The 16,055-nt window shown below is 33.7% G+C and overlaps 2 protein-coding genes across 5 annotated transcripts; one reads left to right on the top strand and one right to left on the bottom strand.

Moving 5' to 3' along the window:
- Positions 1-95: 95 nt before the first annotated feature.
- Positions 96-3,060, top strand: LOC105678828 (larval cuticle protein A3A). The gene is made up of 2 exons (XM_012378501.2): positions 96-247; positions 808-3,060. The coding sequence occupies exons 1-2, from the start codon at positions 236-238 to the stop codon at positions 1,468-1,470; spliced, it is 675 nt and encodes a 224-aa protein (XP_012233924.1). The 5' UTR covers positions 96-235; the 3' UTR covers positions 1,471-3,060.
- On the bottom strand, positions 2,801-15,972 carry SMC6 (Structural maintenance of chromosomes 6). 4 transcript variants are annotated; one of them, XR_001101752.2, is made up of 22 exons: positions 9,758-10,506; positions 9,493-9,665; positions 8,468-8,952; positions 8,064-8,256; positions 7,794-7,946; positions 7,463-7,707; positions 7,272-7,391; positions 7,053-7,183; positions 6,688-6,888; positions 6,407-6,603; positions 6,154-6,300; positions 5,895-6,079; positions 5,347-5,657; positions 5,010-5,229; positions 4,636-4,806; positions 4,361-4,551; positions 4,108-4,273; positions 3,899-4,012; positions 3,620-3,820; positions 3,405-3,538; positions 3,135-3,232; positions 2,801-3,050 (listed from the first exon to the last, which is right to left on the bottom strand). XR_001101752.2 is itself a non-coding variant. In XM_012378498.2 (21 exons), exons 3-21 carry the CDS (start codon positions 8,570-8,572, stop codon positions 3,196-3,198), a joined length of 3,222 nt encoding a protein of 1,073 aa, XP_012233921.1. In that variant the 5' UTR covers positions 8,573-8,952; positions 9,493-9,665; positions 9,758-10,506; the 3' UTR covers positions 2,801-3,195. The 4 variants fall into 4 exon arrangements, 2 of the variants coding, with proteins under 2 accessions (XP_012233921.1, XP_067212999.1); XM_012378498.2 differs by having other exon boundaries at positions 2,801-3,232; XM_067356898.1 differs by lacking the exon at positions 9,758-10,506 and having other exon boundaries at positions 2,801-3,232; positions 9,493-9,688.
- Between the last annotated feature and the right edge of the window lie 83 nt (positions 15,973-16,055).

Below are 16,055 nucleotides of genomic sequence, written 5' to 3'. Positions count from 1 at the left end.
TGGGCGTGGTCCGGTTTCTTGCTCAATTTCGCGCACCTCGCGGCCGCGAATCGGGTGACCGTCGATGGCACCGTCACCCAGTTACGTCAGTGTGTGTACACCTGGTGTGTGTGTGGCGCCATACGGCGTGGGTCTCCGGACGAAGCGGTATAAAAGCCGAAAACCGTCCATCCGCTGGTATCACTCGCATCACAGACTCGCAGGATCGAGCGAACCACCGATTAACCGAGCAACAATGGCTTTCAAGGTATTGCCCGCGAGTCCACGCCTCGCTTGTTTAAGAAAGTATATCGAATCTCTGTAATTCACCGACAAAGTTCTTCGAAGCTGGTTCTCGGCGCGACGCGACACAGCAGTTTATCAGTCGGGTTAACTTCTCTGTAATTACGATAATACAAGGATAATTACGGAGTGGTGCGCTCAACAAGTTTTCTCGCTGCTGTTTCACTTTTTGTGTTATTATTCTATCAATTAATCGAGAAACGGTATAAATAACGATGTTTAACGAAATCGCTCGAAAGTGGAGAATTCAACGCCGCGACTTCTCGATAAATTCGGCACACAGCTTTCGTTAACGCCTGTTTCACCCGCGAGTTTCAGTCCGTGTCCTCAGATCGAGCTATTTTATCACAAAATTTTATTAAGAAAAATATTAGCGCAAAATGCAATTGATTTAAATTTTTCTACAAGTTCTCTAACTAATAGACATCTCTTTCTGCGTTATGTTACTCTTAAAGTCCGCTCTAAATTCCCATTATACTTGCTAGAAATCTGATACTACATTAATTTCTTTGCTCTTTTCTCCAGTTCGTCGCTTTTGTCGCCCTCGTGGCCGTCGCCAACGCCGGCATTATCGCACCCGGCGCTCCTCTGGCCTACGCGCCCGTCGCCAAGGCCGTCGACGCAGACTACGACCCGCATCCCCAGTACAGCTACGCCTACGACGTGCACGACAGTCTGACCGGCGACGCCAAGAGCCAGCAGGAAGTCCGCGACGGAGACGTCGTTCAGGGTAGCTACTCCCTCTTGGAAGCCGACGGCACCAAGCGCATCGTCGACTACACCGCCGACCCGGTCAACGGATTCAACGCCGTGGTGCGCAAGGAACCCGCCGCGGTCGCCGTGAAGGCCGTCGCCCCCATCGCACAGGCTGCACCCCTCGCTTACGCCGCTCCAGTGGCCAAGTTCGCCACCCCCGTAGCCCACGCCGCTCCCCTCGCCTACGCCGCCCATGCCGCGCCTCTCGCCTACACCACCTCCGTGGCCCATGCAGCTCCTCTCGCCTACGCCGCCCCCGTGGCTAAGTTCGCCGCCGCTCCCGCTCTCGCTTACAGCACGCCGTTCGCCAAGGTCGCCGCTGCCCCGCTCGCGTACGCCACGCAGTACGCCACGCCGTACACCACGCAGTTCGCCAAGGTCGCTGCCGCGCCCGCCTACTCCTACGCCGCCCCCGCTGCCTACCTCCACTGAGCTGTGACCTGATCGCCACTTAGGAATGATTCTTGTCGAATAAATCTCATTTTTCTTAGCAAGTATACAAATCGCATAAAATCATCTTCGCCTGTCTTTGATACCACTTTGGCAATTAAACTGATTCGGCGAAAGCTTAGATTCAAATTGCTATCGCGCTTCTGAAGAAAATAGCAACAAATAATTATAGTTTCTTTTAAACGTAGAAAAACAGAGGGAAGGAAATTATGCGCATCTACCTTCGATGCGTACAGTTCTTTCACTTATTCAGAATAGAATTTCAAGTAATTATACTTAAAGTGTTAGAATAATGATTAGGATTTTTGTATCGAATAGTTTTTCATTCATGTGCGAGATTACTGAAAACGCGAAGTAAAACAAGTGTTCATTTCCTCATTAAAATGAATCATCCAACCATCATGTACAATAAAAACTGTATCGTTTGACAATACCCGACTATAATCGTTATTATTTTCATAAACGACGAAATTAAATCACTTAATTCGACACATATATCGTAATCGTTCTCGCAACGTGTTATCTAATTTGATAAAAGAGGGCACACAAAACCGCATGGATCGAAAGTCGTCGAGGGAACGTCAAACTCGACCGGGCCCAATTACCGAAATTGGGTCAGGTACTACCTGCCGCGAGTTTGCTGCTGTTATCCCGCCTTTCTGAGGCATTACCGCATTACCGATTCACGAGCGCTCGCTGGCACTTTCTCCGACGGTGCGGATTGCGTAATGCCATTACCACGCCCCGCCGTCCAACCGACCGGCCACAGGTCGGCGCCACGCCGACCGTCTCATGCACATCGCGTGTAATACGCGCGTAATGCGTAAAGGCGTGTTGCGTGATAACCGCGAACCCCGACCGGACCAGATTCACGCAATGCCGTGCGAACCTTGATCCACTTACTGCTTTGTAAAGCGCGTAATATACGCCACCTCAATCCCTCACCCGCCTCTGACCACTTTGGATCTCTTATGCTTGTCGGCAATGAGTCAAAGTTGGAGGGAAGCCTCGCGAATCTTTCGACGTGTTCGCAAACGACCGAAAAAATTACTTATGATAAAATATACTGTAAAGATAGCGATTTAGCCACAAATGTTTATTATTATGTCATTTGATATTACGATTAATCGTTGCTATATAAGCATAATCGTTAAAATTTCTTTATCTATTATCCATTCTATTTATAAATAATTAATTTCATTTAGATAAATTTGGAAACAGATTTTGGAAAAGGATGGGACCCAGATTTTTAATGGATCATGGAAAAGCATTTAGGCCATTAACTGACTTTTATTATAAAAAAAATTTCATATGCAATATCGAAGGCACTTTTAATGTTTTGATAACAAAAATCTTATTCTTTGACATGTGTATCACTTTTCAAATAAAAACTTTGTTGAAGATCACTCCACCTTTAAAGTATTTATCACATGTATGCAAACGTAAGATTTGCCGCTATTCTTACATAAAATGGACTCACAAAAATAAATTTGATTATCATTCTGCATACGTATCTTCTTATATGAATGTGTGATAATAAATATTTAAAACTTATTTTTCAACTAAAAACGATAGCATAAATTATTCTTATTGCTAGACGAGTTTACGTGCGTTTGTTTACGACAGAATCAAATATGTTCTCATACCTGAATGCGAACAACAAAAAAGAAATCCTATCACTGGAAAAAAAAAGCAGCATTCAGGTATTTACTGACTCAGACCTCTCCTCTCTGGTGGTTCTAATCTAAAAAAAAAATGTGCATCAAAGCGTTATGACGCAATAAAATTCTTCTGATTTAATAATTTAAAAACTCCAATTAAATAACACCATATAAAATGTCTAAAGAAATATTCAAGACAATAAAAAATATTTAAATTTATTTTCTAAATTGATAATTGCAAGAATTTTTACTTACTGATGAATTGTTATATAATCCTCGGCAAGAATATCCGACGTATCTAAAGGTGTGAGAAAAGCGAATTGACTCTGCTTATGCGTTCTGGTGTGTTCCAAAAGAATATCCATTATCACCCGTCGATTTACTTTGTCCTGTAAATAAACAAATATACATATAACAGAAAGTAATTATACGTGAAGAACCTATTGGGATATATGAGTGTGATCATTTACCATAAACACATCAAACTCGTCAAGAAAATAAAAAGGTAGTTGAATGCAATCCCAGAGGGCCAAGATAAAGGCGACTGTTGAGTAAGATCGCTCGCCTCCCGAGAGCGACCTGGTGTTGTTGCTGTTGTTGTCGATCTTGTTGTCCCGCGCACTAACGCTTAAGTCAAGCACTTTGTTAACGTGATCGATCACCACAGTGCCCTAGCAAAACGAACGAGTGAAAGAGTATTCGAATAATAAAAATCCATACAATATGATCAAGTATTTTCCTATAATTACCTGGTATTGTCTTAGAGAAAGCATATCAGTGAAAGACTTTTGCACGTAAACACTGTATAGATCCCTCAATTCAATAAATAACTTCTGTCGCTCTTTTACTCGTTTAATGTGTTTCTGAAATATACGAATGTATTGTATGAACATTTATTTCGATAAATAATGGCCGATAAAAATTAGATTCACAATTTAATTATACGAAATTTACTTACTTCACAACTTTCTCGTAACTTGGACGTAAATTCAATGTTCACTCCATACTTCTCCTCTTTTTCTCTCAATTGTTTCCGCAAATCATCCATAGTGCCATACTGATGCTCCACTTCGGAAATCTTTTCCCGTAAATCGCTTAACAAAGTTTTGATTTCGTTTATCGATCTGTGAAAGATAAAATTAAAATAAATACATCAATAATTCTGCATATATAAAATAGACATTGGTGCAAAACAAATTTGCAATATTAACCTGGTCGTGTCTATCCTGTTAGGATATTTTGAAGTGGCATTGGACACCGCTTTCTTCGTAGCTCTCTCTTGTATTTCGAACTCTCCTGTTGCACATTGCACAGCTTGGCGAACTTCCTGTAACTTCCGAGTGGCGCGCATACACTTCTGTCGATGTCTTTCTTTCTGCAGTGTAAACTCTCTTATTTGATCCTGCAAACACATGTAGTGTTAATTATTCCCCTATTAAAATAGATATTCTAATAATTAAAAATACAACAGAGAATAGAGACATACCTTGAGGGGATCAATTATTGTGTTTAAATTGTGCCTTAAGTCTCTGCAACGTTTGACCTCGGTGTTGAGAGATTCTACATTTTTCTGAAATTCCTTTACGTTCTCAGCAAGAAGCTTCTCTGCGGCGTTTTCCTGCGCCAACTTCTTTTCTAATTCTGCAGCTTCATTCCGCTATAAACAATAAATCAAATTAACTTCCGTTTTCGATAATAAAGCGCCTGATTGTATGAAAATTATGATGCAAGACAAAGGTATAGATAGATAAATAGAGGTTTAATCTTGAGAGAAAGAATTAGAAAATACAATAAATCAAATTATATAATTATTGCTATAATAATAAAATAAATAGTATCAAAATAATTTTGAATACTTACAAAAACATCAGCCGATGTAGCATTGCTCGAATCCATTTTATATTTTAATTCATTAATCAAATTAGTGCATTCACTTTGCGCGGATTTTAGCTTGCCAACTGTCGTGCTAACGTGATTTAATTCAGAATTAGTACGTTTTATTTTATCACATACAGTTTTGTGTGCTATAATGGCATCCTGCTTTTTATTTTCCGCTACCTGAAGGTCTTCTTTTAGTGTTCTATAAAAAAAAAGAAAAAAAAAAACACATTAATATAAATAATTATACATATAAATCTTTTCTTTACTTATAAAACAATAAAATTATCGATAAAAAATTACATAAAATTGTACTCACTGCATCGCTTCCATGGTAGAAACTTGAAGGAATTTAGCGCGTCCATTACACCTTCCGCCGTAAGTCCTATAATTTGGATCAGGATAGAATACGTCACCTCGCTGAGTAAACGCTCTCTTGCAATTCTTTGGTACTTTCGTTCTGTCTGACATTATCTCGCATGCCTCTGTACTCTTTGGTATAAGGAGAATACATTCAATCTCACGTTGATCGATCAAGGCATTAGCCACGATGGGATCTTCTATAACCATAGCCTCTAGCAGATTAGAATGGTGTGGCGATTGAGTGCAGTGACGTCTAACATCGTGCATCTAAAATAAAAACGCATACAAAAAGCTGTTAATTTTATATATATATAATTATATTATTGCTAATAATCTAAATTTATATAAACCTAAGCCTGTATCTAAAAAAATCTCAAAAATAAAAATTATTATTAGTTAAAGAGATGTTAAATATTTATGTATGATACATTGATTTTTAATATTTTCAATACATTTTTTTCAAATACATTTTTTCATCAAATATATTGCAGATTACATTCGTACCTTATGAAAGAACTTGCTAGATATAATTTGGGGGAAGTTTTCGTTGTAGTAAATTTCCTTCATGATGCCGTTCAAGAATTTGGCATCTTGATTGTTATCCACACAAAACGAACCAAGAAGGCGAGAACCTAGGTAACTTTCCACTGCTGGCGCCCACGCTGCATCCTTCATTTTTATATAAGCACCTGTTACATAATTATATAAATAAAATAAATCTGGGCGATTTTATAACACCATTTTTCGAAATAATTTTAAATACCAATAGGACCACGTGGCTTTTCCTTGAATCGCCCTTTTTTATATTCCTCTTCAATTCTCCTCAGTAGACGCGGTATATTTGGTCCAAACACACTTAGTGCGTTATCAGATTGTTGCTCGAACGCAATTAATTCCTTTTTTATCTTTTCTATAATTTCAAAAATATAAAAACTTATTTTTATATAGACACAAATAAATGATTAATATTAAATTATCATTAAGACATCAATTTGTCATTAATGCATAATATTTACCTACGCGCCAATTTGAATTATCTATTTCAATTTTGGCGGATTGTACTTCTTGCGAAAGTCGCATCTTATCAGCTTCTAAATGCATCAATTCGGTTTGCTTTGTGCGCAAGGAAGCTCCGAGTTCGTCCAGTCGTTCTTCTAACTGTGATAGACGTTCTGTTTCTTCTCTTCTTTTATTATGTTCTTCAAGATTGCAGCTGGAAAAAAATGTATATGACAATACATTTATTATCATAAACTTAAAGTACATTTAAGACAAAATATTATAAATATTCTTTTACCCTTCTAACTTTTGAATTTCTTTCTTTAGCAAATTAATATCATCTTCTAATCGCTTTCTTTTATTCGCTGCTGAACGCCACTCACGCTGCTTGTTGTGATATGTCTCATTTGCAGCCAAATATTTCTCCTTTGCGCTTTTAAATGCTTCGCTGCTATCTATTGCTTCCTGTTCTGCTTGCTGAATTTTTTGTTTCACTTCTCTGTTAATACATAGAAGAACAATATGTCAAAGTAATTTTTTCCAATCTTGATTATCATATAGCTCTTGTAGTGTAAATTTAAAAAAATATAGTTACTATTAAGAACAATAGCAATTCTAGAAAATTGTATAAATTTTACTCTAGTTACAAATTAATTTTCTTACTTGATTTTTTCATCAATTTCTTCATCTTTAGTTCCCACAGATGCCTCCATATTTTGAAGATCTTGCAATTGATCTTCATACATCTTTAACGTTTCCTGAATCTTACAAAGCTTACTTTCTTCCACAATAGCCTAGATAATAAATATAATTGTTAGTCTTAAAATAAACAATATTACTTTGCAAGCAAGCTCCTACATTTTTTCAGACTCTCTGACTCACCTTAGCCCACTGAAGTTCCATTTCAAGATCATTTAACTCCGCACGTGATGCATCTATTTCTTCCACTCTATGGATATTTTCCTTCAATTTTTGGATTTCTTTCCTTACTTGTGACAATGCCTGAAACATAATAAAAACTAAGGACTAATCCTCTATAATAAAACAGAATTAACTAAAGCTAGCAAATATACCTCAGAATATTGTTTTAATTTTTTATATTCTTCTTCGCATATCTCTCGAGCTTCATTATAATTTTTTTCTATAGTATTTAAGAGAGTGGCTTTCATGAACAGATTGTACTTTTCACTAGGCTTAGAACTAACTAGAAATGTTCTCGAAATATCCTGATTCAAAACAGATATTGGATTATCAATTTGTATGTTCATCGTTGTTATAATATTGTCTAATTCTTCACGTTTTGTAGAGATGATATCTCCTGCAAATATATATATTTTGCTATGAATATATATATATGTATATCATAATCATTTGAATCAATAAGAAAGTTTATATTCTACATACCTCTCCAATTTTTAATCTTGTATGCGTAAGTAGTTCCAATGATACGTATAACGGTAATCACATCACCATAAATCTCAGACTTGTATGCAGTATCTCCTTTGTTACTTAATGTTATCTCAATGATAGCATTATTTGTACCCTTCTTTATAAACTCTGAAACATCACAGAAACAATTTGTATCATTAAAATTGCATATAAAGTATCATTAAGCAAAATCTTATTAAATTGCAATATAAATGCAATGAAAAACAAATTATAACATAGTAATACCTCTAATAGAGGTTCCTCTGCTCGTCACATTAGCCTTTGCACCAAGTCCTACAGTTAATGCTGTCAATATAGCGCTTTTACCACTGCCATTGCGCCCCACAATAAAATTGACATTCTCATTTAATGTTATCTCCAAAGCTTCGTGACACATAAAGTTACGAACCCGAATCTTTTTCACTTTTCCAGCTGTATACTGTAAATAAAGCAATAGCATGATAAATATCGATATCATTGCTGACATATAACTTATGCTTGTATATCAACAATCCTACTCAATCAATAAAATCATTAACTCTAGTTATATTCAATAATGTTTCAAAGTTTAATACTTAATGAATGTTATAAGTTTATTTCACAGTTGAAACAATTATCATTGCTATAACATAATTCATTATCTAAAGTACCTCTGTCACAGCATCATCACTTTCGATGTGCTTAGAGCGTTTAGTCTGATGCTCATTAGACTTCTCCGAGGCTCTTTTCTTTCGATTATTCACATTATTTTCCATGTTTCAAGCGGCTGCAACTGAACCAACGACACATTTAAACAAAAAACGTGGAACACAGGCGTTCAAATTCTGTTGATATTATTTGTCGTCTTGCTTGAGGTTGCTTTCAGATTTCATACTGTTTTATCCAAGCATGACGAATGCCGTTAGATGAGAAAAGGCTTCATCAAACAACTAATATATGTGTTCAACAATTTCGGTTACATCCACGTGAAACTTTCCATAGTTCCTACTCGTTCCCGCCAGACCGTTGATGATGTTTTGTTTTCAATCAAGTTGTAACCTGCACCGGTGTTCCCAAATGCATCTTATACTAGTCTCTACGCTGATTGGTCAGCGCCATGTCGCAGTTCTTTGCAGCTATACTTTTCTTTTTCTCTCTAGTGGTTAATTATAGTGTTATTTTATTTTGGGTGCAGAAAGTGTGATATTACAACTACAAAAATAATATTAAGATTTTTTAAATTAATGTTTTATAATAGTATATTTATAATCGAATATCGAGTAAATTTTTAGTCAACTGTAGCATTGAAATTTGAATTCAATTAAATTGTATATCAATTTATGCGTTCCAAAACGCATAAAACGTGCGCCTTTTAACAAAGCCCTGGAATTTTTTAATATTCTTGTCGATAATCTTTTTTCTTTGCATACACACACAATTTCTGCTTTATATAATTTGATAATATTTTGTCACAAAATTAGCAAGTTCTCTTTTATAAATCTTCGCTCGCAAAAATATTTTATAGATATTTTTAAAACATATAAAAATATGTTTATGCAAAAAGTGTATTAACATTTTTTTACGTTATATTCATTCACACATATATTCATAGCTTTAATATTTTATTACTGAGTTATCGTGTCATTTAGATATTATTCCTTAACAATAAAAAATGATAGAGTGAACGAATGATTACCTTTTTTTTAATACGCATATTGCTTAAGAACTACAGGTCGAAGGGCGAATTTGCGTCAGACGATGATGCTTGTATCATAATTATTACACTAATCATAGCATTGCAACAGAAAAATCTTGTTTCTCATAATCAAAAATATAAATTATTTTATATTATTCAAGGACCAGAGAAATCTGCAACAATACATTTTAATAAAATTTCTACACGATAAAATTGTATCATTTTAAGTACAGGAAATGTAGAAAAATGTGACTAAAAAACAAACCTGTTTTCTATCTACCGGTTGGTCTTGCTAGAGCAGAATTATGTGCATAGTACCACCTGTCGTACCACCTGTTGCATCGCATCACGTCGCGTTCGATGGAGCGCGAAAACGACAAACGTGCAAGCGTGCGCGTGCTAGTAATTTAAGCTGACTTGATCTCTTTCACTCCTGTATGATGCATCTGATTTCACTTACGTTCGACCTTACTCTCTCTCACTCGCTTTCTCTATGCAGCATCCGCGTTGGAGCGCAGTGTCGAACTTATCGTTGCTGTGGCCCAAAGTTAGTATACGCATTTTTCTCCCACGATTCTATTTAATCTACAAATCTATTTGACAAAAATAAACAAAAAATATCTATTATTAATTGGATAGCCAATTAAATATTCACAGAAAAATTTCGAATATCCATAACATATTATTTATAGTGTCATGTATATAAATATTAAATACTTAATATTCATACATGATCGAAGATTTATTTTACGTGCAACAAAGTCTCAGATTACTTTTATTTCCTAAGGAACGAATATTCAAGCCGGAACCAAATCAAAGTTACACAATTCAACACCACCTATATACAAGGCCTCTCCACTGAAGTCATGACGTCATCACTAGTAGGCCATTTGTCGTTCAGTCTTGTAATGTAAAACGCGAATTTTTGAACAGTGTAGTGCGTTTTAGTAATAATTTTTTGTTGTGGATAGTTGCTGAATGCCTGTATTATTGAGGTAAGTCATAATTTTATTAATTTACCGAATTATAAACGTATTTAGAAAACTGACAATAATAGGTTAGATTTGGATCATACTTCTTTATTATTGAAATTATGTATTTCTTTTATAGCAATGCCTTTCAAATGTTGTGTGCCAAATTGTAATGGCAATTACAAAAATGGGCCAAAGGTTGCAACGTTTTCTTTTCCAAAAAATGAAGAAATAAAAAAAAATGGTTACGTGCTATTTGTCGACAGAATTTTTGTCCTACAAATAGTTCTAAAGTAAGTTAATTCAATATATTTATAAATAAAATTAATATTATAAATAATATGTTAACGATCAATTTGTTAATTTATAAATAATCTCAAGACAAAAATTTATGCATTACACTTGTTTTTACTCATCATCATGTTTTAGGTATGCGAATTACATTTTCACTCTTACGATATTGAACGAGAAACGAGCCATTATAATGAAGCTAATGGGAAATTGTTAACTGCTCCATTGCGACATCCACGTTTAATTAAAAGTAAGTGTTTCAAAATAATTTCAAAAAATTCTACAGCTGCAATATTTTAATATTCTAATTGTATTTATCTCAATTACATGTTTATTGTTTTCATCAAGATAATACTTTAGTACAAGATAGTACTTTAGTTATATTTATGAATTACAAGAATGAAATTACAAATATTAACACTTGGAATTCAATATTCCCCATAACGAGACAATGAAATAGTATTCCTTTTCTCATTGCATTTTTTGTTACAGACGCTGTTCCAAGTCAGTTGCTATACAATCCTCAATACTTAACAGAAAGTGAAGCACCTCATCGAGAAAGCCCAGCAAAGAAACGTTTAAAGATGGAGAATTTTTTGATCGAGCAAGCAATTGCAAGCAGCATAGAATCGAGAAAAACGTTTGATGAAAAAAACGGATTTTCTACGTTAGAAGAGTTGTATGTGAAATTGAAGGATCGCATTGATATACACAAGTGGATAATTTCGCACAAAGACACTACTATTTATTTCTTTCATGTAGAAGATACATCATATCCAAATGTTAAATGTTGTGCACGAGTGTCGGAGAATTTCACCGTCACTTTATTTTATGGATCAAGGGAAGTTAAATATCTGAAGAAACTCAAATTTCCATTGGTAGTAAGCAATATCATTGAAATTGAAGATATTCTCGACCAAGCCTTAATATCATTGGAAGAAAAATATGAAGACTGTTCGGTGAAGGAGAATTTAAATATCTGTATCGATATTTTAAATTCATTGTCAACAACATTATCTGAACAAAAGCCGGTTATAGACTTTTTATTACAACAAATTAAACTGTTAGATATTTCGAAGAAAAATGCATTCAGATATTCATGGGAAACTACTTTGTTTTGTGGATTACTTCATTCAATTTCTCCACATGCTTACAAATTTCTTCGTAACTCTGGGCATTTATTATTACCATCGTCAACTACTATAAAAAGAATTTGTAGTAATTTTTCAACTAATCCTCAATTAGAGCAAGATGAGTCAACTTTTCTGCATTACATTTCATCGAAATTCAAACTACTTAATGCTGAGGATAAAACAGTTACATTGATGATGGACGAAATTCATATAAAACCGTATATGGACTATAAAGGCGGAAATATAGTGGGAAGAGCTTTTAACAGTACAGAGTGTGCAACGAGCGCTCATGTATTTATGATCAATAGTATGTTATCAACCTACAGAGATGTTGTGCATATTTTACCAGTAAAAACGCTCCAAGCATCAACCCTCCATGACTTCATTGCAAAAATTGTCATTGGTTTAGAAAATATTGGTTTTGAAGTATTAGCTGTTGTTTCTGACAATAACGCAATCAATAAAAAGGCAATGTCTTTTTTTAGTAATCCACCGAAAATATCGAATGTGTACCGCAATCCTAAAGATTCCTCAAGACCTCTGTTTTATGTTATTGATTCAGTACACATAATAAAAAACATTCGAAATAATTGGATAAATCAGAAACCACATCAGTATATGCAATATCCAGATTTTAATGAACAGAAAATGAGACTTGCTTCATTCCAAAGTCTTAAAGATATGCACTCTACAGAAAAGGATAATTTGCTGCAATATGGGTACACGCTGTCTTTAAAATCCTTATATCCAACGTCAATCGAACGACAGAATGTCAAGTTGGCTTTACAAATTTTCAATACCAATGTTGTTATAGCGCTGCGTGAACTTGGCCCAAAAAAACATTTTGAATATTTTGAAGATACTGCTGCATATATAGAGTTAATTTCTCAGTGGTGGGATATAGTAAATGTTAAAACCTTGCTAAAAGGAAAAAGACATAGGAATCATTTTGAAGAGCCAATCACCAAAAATTCTGATCACATAAAATTTCTAAAAAATTTTTTGAATTGGTTAAACAGATGGAAAAATTGTGAAGGTGGTGGAAAACTAACAAAAGAAACCCATTTCGCTTTATTTCAAACCACAGATGCTTTGATAAAGTTAGCCACTTACTGCTTGGATGAAAAACATTGGAGTTTTTTTTTGTGTGGAAAAATCCAAACTGATCGATTGGAAGAACGTTTTGGAATATACCGACAACAAGCTGGAGCACAATATCATATATCAGTTCGTCAAGTTTTTGAATCCGAAAGTAAGCTTCGTATGCAGAATACCGTGCCACTTCTTTTAAAGTCCAAAGTATATGGAGATATAGAAATGACTTCGACAGATATCTTGGACTTTGTGGAAAATATCGAAGATGAAGAGGAAGTTCAAAATTCTGGTTTTACATAATTTTCTTTTATATTAAATTTCGTAATATAAAAATTGCATTAAATTCAAAAATATTTTTGGATTTATAGAAATTTGTAAAACAATATTTTTGTAAAAAAAAACTTTCTTTGATTCTATCGTTAAGATAAAAAGTATCGTATTTTGTAGAAAAATTTAGAAATCTTATTTCACAAAAATGATCGTAATAAATAAAAAATAAAATTAATTGAAACTTCGAGCAACTGCATTTTTTATAAACTTTAAACAAATTTGTTTTCCTCATAACTGTATTTTCAAATTTCCTTCCAAGTTCCAATCATTATAATCATTTTTGTTCATTTGTGTATAATCATTTTGTTATTTCATTCTTATTTTCTTAATTCTATTGTTAATCATTATTTTCAAACATTTTAAATAAATCCAAAATATTTCAGAAGCTACCCAGATAGAACATTTTCATAATAATTGTGTTAAGATAATTCTACAATTTGATACTGCAATAGTTTTTATAATAATTACAAAATTAGTTTGTAAAATGTATTCAGCAATAATTGTGTTGGTAATTATGAAAGTGTCTAAGTAACAAAATCTAAAAAAATGAATTAATCACAACACAAAACATGTTTTTACACAAGATATGGATACATTAATTTTTTCAGATTTTTGACCACTTTCATAATTACTGGCACAATTGTGTTAGATGAATCTTACAGTTATTCAAGCATTTACTTTAGGCTTCAATTTTATAAAGATTGCTATATGTTTTAATAATTAATTTTAAAATTAATAACTTCAAAATTTACATTTTGAATTATAACATATTTTATATTTTAAAATGAAACTAAAACTAATATTCTACATGTTTTTCTATCTGGATAGAAAACTATATTAATTTACAACATTTTTTAAAAACATGCATTGACATTTTAAATTGATTTTTTATTAGGAAATATACCCGTATTATTAAGAAATGCATGTGTTATTGATGAAGAGGACCTTAACAATATCGAAGACGATACTTGGCCACTTCTTGTATATGTAGCAGGATACACTTCATATTCAGCGATTAAAAAATTGAAATGCGAATACTGCAAAATTTTTTTAATTGGTGACAACATACATTTTTCAGCTTTAATAGCAGCAAACAATCGAGGAGGTTTATGTAATCCCAACGAAGACGTTATTACGTGTGCAGCATATACTTTCTTAATTGTCCAAAAATTACTAGAAAATGATCACGATTTTCTCGTACAAAAAAATCAACGTCAAATTGTCAAGACTCTAACATTCGAAACTATACGTGATTTGTATTTGGAACTTTTTTCAGGACACTGTTGTTCAAAGCATTCAGCTCAAATCTTAATTATAAAAATTATACATACACTCTGTAACATCTTTTTAAATAATTATACAAAAAGACAAAATGATACCATAAAAAAAAAAACAATGCCAGACTGCAAAAGAATGAAATAAACTAAAGCTGTTAACATTTGGATATGATGTATCTTCTACATGAAAGAAATAAATAGTAGTGTCTTTGTGCGAAATTATCCACTTGTGTATATCAATGCGATCCTTCAATTTCACATACAACTCTTCTAACGTAGAAAATCCGTTTTTTTCATCAAACGTTTTTCTCGATTCTATGCTGCTTGCAATTGCTTGCTCGATCAAAAAATTCTCCATCTTTAAACGTTTCTTTGCTGGGCTTTCTCGATGAGGTGCTTCACTTTCTGTTAAGTATTGAGGATTGTATAGCAACTGACTTGGAACAGCGTCTGTAACAAAAAATGCAATGAGAAAAGGAATACTATTTCATTGTCTCGTTATGGGGAATATTGAATTCCAAGTGTTAATATTTGTAATTTCATTCTTGTAATTCATAAATATAACTAAAGTACTATCTTGTACTAAAGTATTATCTTGATGAAAACAATAAACATGTAATTGAGATAAATACAATTAGAATATTAAAATATTGCAGCTGTAGAATTTTTTGAAATTATTTTGAAACACTTACTTTTAATTAAACGTGGATGTCGCAATGGAGCAGTTAACAATTTCCCATTAGCTTCATTATAATGGCTCGTTTCTCGTTCAATATCGTAAGAGTGAAAATGTAATTCGCATACCTAAAACATGATGATGAGTAAAAACAAGTGTAATGCATAAATTTTTGTCTTGAGATTATTTATAAATTAACAAATTGATCGTTAACATATTATTTATAATATTAATTTTATTTATAAATATATTGAATTAACTTACTTTAGAACTATTTGTAGGACAAAAATTCTGTCGACAAATAGCACGTAACCATTTTTTTTTTATTTCTTCATTTTTTGGAAAAGAAAACGTTGCAACCTTTGGCCCATTTTTGTAATTGCCATTACAATTTGGCACACAACATTTGAAAGGCATTGCTATAAAAGAAATACATAATTTCAATAATAAAGAAGTATGATCCAAATCTAACCTATTATTGTCAGTTTTCTAAATACGTTTATAATTCGGTAAATTAATAAAATTATGACTTACCTCAATAATACAGGCATTCAGCAACTATCCACAACAAAAAATTATTACTAAAACGCACTACACTGTTCAAAAATTCGCGTTTTACATTACAAGACTGAACGACAAATGGCCTACTAGTGATGACGTCATGACTTCAGTGGAGAGGCCTTGTATATAGGTGGTGTTGTCCTGTCACGATGCACCATCCTCCCACCATACGACCCCCCACTGGTCGCAGTCCCTTTAAAATTTGAATCATTGTCGGTTACAAATTCCA

This window comes from Linepithema humile, chromosome 6, assembly GCF_040581485.1.
Source record: "Linepithema humile isolate Giens D197 chromosome 6, Lhum_UNIL_v1.0, whole genome shotgun sequence".
NCBI lineage: Eukaryota > Metazoa > Arthropoda > Insecta > Hymenoptera > Formicidae > Linepithema > Linepithema humile.
Note: the sequence above shows the minus strand (reverse complement) of the source record. Positions and strands in the feature narration are given on the sequence as shown.